This window comes from Charadrius vociferus, unplaced genomic scaffold (assembly GCF_000708025.1).
Source record: "Charadrius vociferus isolate BGI_N301 unplaced genomic scaffold, ASM70802v2 scaffold385, whole genome shotgun sequence".
NCBI classification, from domain to species: domain Eukaryota; kingdom Metazoa; phylum Chordata; class Aves; order Charadriiformes; family Charadriidae; genus Charadrius; species Charadrius vociferus.
The window spans coordinates 8688129-8694500 of record NW_009648925.1 but is presented as its reverse complement, the minus strand read 5'-3'; the positions used below and the strand labels follow the sequence as shown (position 1 = coordinate 8694500).

The 6372-nt window shown below is 50.1% G+C and overlaps 1 protein-coding gene across 1 annotated transcript in view; it reads right to left on the bottom strand.

Annotated features, from left to right (window-relative positions):
- The window catches only part of ARPC2 (actin related protein 2/3 complex, subunit 2, 34kDa), a 16088-nt gene extending 9716 nt beyond the window's left edge, over positions 1-6372 (bottom strand). Inside the window, exons 1-2 of the mRNA XM_009887339.1 lie at positions 6320-6372; positions 1032-1066 (exon numbers count right to left, since the gene is read on the bottom strand). Coding sequence (XP_009885641.1) covers positions 1032-1066; positions 6320-6372 — 88 coding nt within the window. The remainder of the gene's footprint in view (positions 1-1031; positions 1067-6319) is intronic.

Below are 6372 nucleotides of genomic sequence, written 5' to 3'. Positions count from 1 at the left end.
ATGTATAAAGTGACACTGTTCCCTCTGCTCCAGCCCATACACATACATCAAGAGACAAACCTGTAATTAAGGGAAGTGGTAATGTCATGTAGGGAGACCTCTTATTCACAGGGCTGAAACAGTTTTGACACCTGTCCATCACAAAAAGCTTTAGTCTAGTGTCATTTAGCATCCCTGGCAAATCTGCTTGTGCTCAACGCACGAGGATACAAACACAGAGAGACGGGAGCCTTCTGGATGGCCAGCACAGAAAGTGACTGACATGCCCACCAGGCCAAAGCTGCAGCCTAGAGGAGAAAACATCTCTGCCAGCAAAGGCAGCTCAGCTGCTGCCTGCTGAGACAGCTTCCACTTCACTGCAGAACGGGCAGGGAGGGCAGGAGGCAGGGAAAGGCAACCCTCCAGCTACCTAGCAAGCTCCACTTCCCTGTGGAGCTCTGCAGCTTACACGGATTCTTGATAACAGAAGCGGGGGGGGGGGTGCATTACCGTCAGTGCCCTTCCAGAGGACACCCAGCACTCTTTTCAATTCTGTGGCTGCCACCGCACAGAAGCGGGGGGGGGGGAATATCAGTCGCTGAATGAACACTTGAACTTCCTTGGCACTTCTTATGCTGGAGAGCAAACTTCAGGCGATGAATTCATCTTGCCTGTCACCCTGAGCCAGCTTTCTAACAACCCAAACCAGATGGTGCTAAAGACTAATATCAAATAGCATCAAGGGCAGGACTGGAGAACAGGCGAGGTAAAAGAGCTATGTAGCACGCACACACCAAACAAAGCACTGCCACCACTGAACCTACTGCTCTGGGAAAAGTCTCAGGGAAGGCAGACAGACAGAGAAAATAGTGGGGCAGTCAACAAAGCCCCAGCTCTGGGGATGCTGCAGGGTGCCCACACCATCTGCCCCTGCACAGCTCTTCTCTCCCCACAGTGGTGCTGGGTGAATTTGGGCACACTGGGCATAACCGTGGGTAGACCATTCGAACAAGCCCTTTTTTCAGAGAAGTCAAGAAAACTGTGCAGCTTACCTGCAAATGTGACTTCTACTGCCTCTGGTTTATTTCTAAAAGGCAAAGAAAACAAAGGAGGTAAATGAGAACTCAAACAGCAGCGTCCAAGCTGTGAAGGAAAGAGGATTAATTTCTAATGCCTTATTTCTCACAAGCAGCTCTACCTGAAAACCCTTCTAACTCCAGCTGTTCAACTAGCAGATAACCTTTGACAAGAAATCTCAGAGTTCTCCCCATTCCTAGAAGCATCAGTTTTACCCCAGATGATATAAAATAGGCATCAAGGCTGGCAGAGATCGCTATTATTTGTAGTTTATTAATAGATTTTGAGAGCGCAGATTTCCAGTTAGACATGTTTGAGAAAACTACTGGTCACTAAGGAGTTTGTTTTCACAAGTGCATTCTCCACACAGAACAGCCACAATACACATTTGGGGACAGAGGCTATTTTGCAAGTTCCTGCAATATCAGTTCATGGAAGCGACTGAGAGGCTGAGCAACCCTTCCTGACACAGTGCCTCCTTCCGCATCGGCAGCAGCTCTGCAAACACGTTGATATAACTCACTTGCAGAAAAGACCCCTTCTTCAATTTTGGGGCTAGGAGCAAAAAACAGAAGGAAACTTTCCAGATGTACATTTCATCCTGACCCCCCATATCCCTTCTGAAACACCCCAAAGCTATGTCAGCTATCTCCGCAGGAAAAGCTGTAGATCTGGGTTTGCCCTAACACTGCCCAGTGTGGTCTTCGGGATTCCTGATCAGCAACAAGGGTACCTTGTAAGCCAAAGGCACATCACTTCTTGCACTATAGGTATGAAGATTTAATAACATCTTAACAAACCCTATTTACCAGTTTGTCCGTGATCTGTAGAACAGTAGCATCCCGTGAAAGATATAACTGCTTCTGAAAAGTCGTTTTGTTGGGAATGGCACTACATAACTGCTTTGGCAGCTCTGAGGGGACTGGTATTAATAGGTCATTCTCCAACAGTGAGCAATGCAAAGGTATCTCCACCACTGAGAGCAAGGGTAGAAAATGAAAACAGGATAAAAATGCCAGTCTGCTACTGCTGTTTCACAGCATAGCTCCGCTTATTTTTCAAAAGCGGGGCCGGTATTAAACAGAGTACAGGCTAATGATGCTGCCAACAGAAATCTAGCCTCTAAAACAGTTCATTCACACCCATTTGAACCAATGTACTGAAATAACTCCCCAAACCAAAGCCCGTGTGTCAAGGCAGCCTTGTGGTCTCAACTATGCTGCCACTGTCCCGAGACCAGCTTCAACCTTTTTGCCGAAACTTTCAAGCACACGTATGCTGCTGGATACCAGCTACACCTTGGTACATACACCCAGAAAGGCCGGGGAAGCGATGACTCAATTTCTACTTTCCCATACCATATCCCGGAAAGGTTTTAATGATTTTTTTCCCCAGCAGAAAGCACTGTTCTTCTGTCAGAGACGGTAAGTGGAAACGACGAGGTGTTACTGCTTCTTGAAAGTTATTGCCTGGGAAAAGCAACAGCCCTTTTTGTCAGGAGGCTGGAGAGCCTCCGTCTTTAGTGCTGCATCGCTGAAGATAAAAACCACACACTTGAAAGGAGCAGTGCGAGTGCACCCAAGGCAGGTCCTTTACTTTAAAAGCTGTGCCAGCTACCTGCGACCTCTCTCGCTCTCATCTTCCCCTCCAAGCCAGGCTGGAGATGGAGGGTCACAGGGTATCCCTGGCTGCATATTCAACCCGGGCTCTTGGAAAAGGAGGCAATTCCCCAAGCCGCATCCAAGCCACTTCTGCTGACTGAGGACTGCTCAGAGCAGAGATGAAAGAAAATCCCACTGATCCCACTCGGTCAGTCGACGCAGACGCGTTCCTCTTTTAGAGCACCGCACTCAGACTTGGGAATCAGCTTGGATGGCAGCATAAATTTTTATAAAAAAAGAAACCTATGTAGGAAGCTTTAAAGATAGCGCAGTCAGGCACACGAGAGCTTGGAATATTAAAGAGGACACATCCTTAAATGTCTGTTCCGTCTTCTCAGAGTTACACCGTTCAAGCCCCATTATTCCCCATGCACATGGAGCTGACACCTCCCGGAGCCCCGGCTCCGAGCAGAGCCTCCAAACACCGCACCTCCATCCGAGCAACGCAGGGAAGCAACTGACAGCCAGCAAGCACTGGAGTGGCTTTGCCTAGGAAGGACAACACTCTCCTGGTCGTTCGCCCAGTACCCCAGGGGATGGCAGGAATATCACTCATCGCCTTATTTAAGAAGCCCTGCGAAACCACGTACCCGAAGTCGGTTAATGGCTCTGCACGAAAGCCTTTGTTCTGCACACAAAAGCTTACGGCTGACACGGCCCCATTTCTGAACATTTCATCGCGCAGGCATGATTTCTTAGAGAAGTTATTTTAACACCGATTTCCCAAGTGGCTCGGTTCTTATATTTGGGGATGGTGAGGAAGGGAGATATTTAAGAGAAAAGCAGGTAACTGGGCAGAACTTTGGGTGCTGAATATTCAAGCGCTTCCCAGCGCACAGCCTCGGTGAAGGGAGAGCTCACGTGAGCCGCATACAGAGCTCCTTGCAGCCACCCTGGCCCCATCATCTACTGCAGGGTGTTTTTTCTGCCTCGCCTGGCACACACCTAAGTAACCCCGGCCTGGCCCGGCCCAGGGGAGCACAGGGAAAGTTATCAGAAGTACGGCTGAGAGCAAAGCAAGCTCTCTTAGCCCTTCACAGTTCAGCAGCCTTATAACCCCAAAGCTTAAAGTGCTTCTATTCATTTCTCTGGCTCACCTCACCAAAACTATCATGGCTACTTAAAATGTTTCTACAACAGAAAAATCACCCCTTTTGCTATCTGAGTTGTTGTTCCCCCATCAAGAAGTCCCCAGGCAGAAGGGAGAGGAGTTCTCACCTCCAGCCTTCCGTGGCTTCCGGACACTGCAGGTTGTACGCACGCGATCACTTCCCCTCGACCTCCCACCAACCCCATCTTCCGCCAACAGAAATAGCAGTGGGGATGTGCTGATCACCCTGCGGAGCCCCAGCGACGTCCTCTCCGTGTTTGGCCCTCCCAGACCACCCCGCTCTCGTGCGGGCAAAGGCTTCACGCAGGGGATGCACAGCAGGCCTGGGACGGGAGCTGTGCCACTGCGGGGTGGGTACCGGCTACTGTCTGGTTACTGGTGTGATCCCAAAGAGCTCTGCCTGGTCTAGCGCGCACCAGTGTCCCTTGCCTCCGTGATGAGGCTCATCCACACCCATGGTGAAAATCAGCAATTGAGCAGCTCGGCGCAGAGTAACTGTAAATCTCACCTATCCTTTTTTGCATATTACTTCGAAGTGGGGCTCTGGGCAGCCGGCAGCTCGTCTGGGGTTCACTTCCACCCCTGACTCAAGTCTCAGAGAACCAGACTAAGCCTGGCTACACTCGGAGGATTTCAGACAGTACAGCCCATCCGCTCCTGAGGCAGGGAGCTGCTATGACTCCTGCAAGCTCCTTACCACCAACACTACCTGAACCAGAGCCTCCCCAGCAATCTTCCCTGTTCGCTGCCCTCTGTCCCAAATGTAAAACCAGCTCATACTGGGAATAACTGAGATGGCCCCTCTCTGCACTAAACACCGAATCCAGACCAGACCTTTCTGCAAAACGCTGCCTGAACTCAGACACTAAAATGGCAGCTGTTCCAAGCAGCAGCAGCGGTCCATTTTCTGATAACACTTATCAGGTCTGAAGTCAAATCCACACCAAATCCCATCTGCCCTCTGCTTGCAACAATAAAAGGCCCTGACAGGTTTTACGTCTTCTTGCCTGCATTCCTCCTATTCATCTCCAAATGGCTCCTATGCTCTGTCTATCTAATACAGAACCAGCCCCAAATCAGATTTTTCACCCCAGCAGAAGATCCACGAAGAGCCACAGTGCCCGTGGAGAGATGCCAGCGAGCACTTAAGAGCAACAGCAAATCTTTTTTTCTGACAGCATTTCCTCAATTTTGACTCGGACAACTTCCAAACTTCCCTGCTTCATTCTCAGGCCATAGAGGCTCTTAGCCATATGTTACACCAAATTTAAGAACAGAAGAACGAAGACTGTAATTATACAGAGCCCTCATCTTATGTATTAAACAGACCTAAATGCAAACTTGGCCGACAAAATGTATTGAAGCATCTCCCACGTCACAATTAAGGCCTGTACCCAATAAAGGAGGATAGCAATTATTTTAAAAGCTGCAGGCATGCAGATATTCTAATCTCTTGCCCCAGAGGAGAGGGGGGGGAAAAGAAAGGGGGTATTTCAAAGATTAAAGCTCTGAGCAGAGCTTTCAGATCACCGGAGTCGACACACAGTTTGGAGAGAGTGAGACAGATTTAGTGACAGACTGCAGGCTCTCGCTACAGAAAGGTCACCCCAATAAAAAAATTATGAGCAATGTCTAAAATTATCCGAACAGTTCCTCCACTCCCGGGCTCTGCTCAGCTAACAAAAGCTACTCTGCGTAAGCTGCGGGAGTGTATGAAATCAAAGAGCTCCCGTAGCTCTGGCAGCACACCCACCATGAACTCGAGAAGGAGTGCTCCGTCAGGGCGATGCTGAGTGGTGTACAGCAGCCCCCACGCGTGCCGGCTCTCCCCTCTCGGTTAGGTGACGTCCCTGTGCCCAAGCTTCTCCCTCGCTGTGGGGCCCCACAGCCTGGAGAAGGCTGGCTGCTAGCAAGGTCTTGGGATTCCCAGCGGACAAAGCATGGGCTGGTCCCTCAGCAGGCAAGTACAGGCAGATTTGCTTCCAGTCAGGTCTTCCCTCACGTGTCTCTGTTCCAGCTGCGGGCAGGTAGCCTGCGGTTCACCGCTGGAGTGATCCAGCGCTGCAGCAGGTCTCTGGGGAAGAGCCTCATTTTGCACACACCATTCACTGCATTTCTTTAGTATGGTGACTGATACCCACTTTTGTCTGCTGTCAAGCACTGGCAGCAGTAGCGAGAACCGTTCTTAGAGGATAATATGGAGCGTGCCCCTCTCAGGAACCTGAGATGAAAACTGAGGCTGGAGCAGTGACAGAACAACCTGTGAAATCCTACCACTTTGCAGACCCAGGTTGCTCTTCCCTCCTGTTCCCTGCATTATTGCTCAAAAGCAGAGCACTACCTAGTTTCAGACAGAGGTGGTTCATGATCCACCATTAATGTAAAGTCACCTTTCCTGGTGGCTGAGGCCAGATGTGCTGTGGCAGCCCAGGAGCTATGCTCAAACACCTACAGCACGCTCAATCAACGTGGGCGGACAGCCAAGGTTTACAGTGCCGCACATGCCACGCTGAACCCAAGGGTACCGCTTTCTGCCAGCGGCAT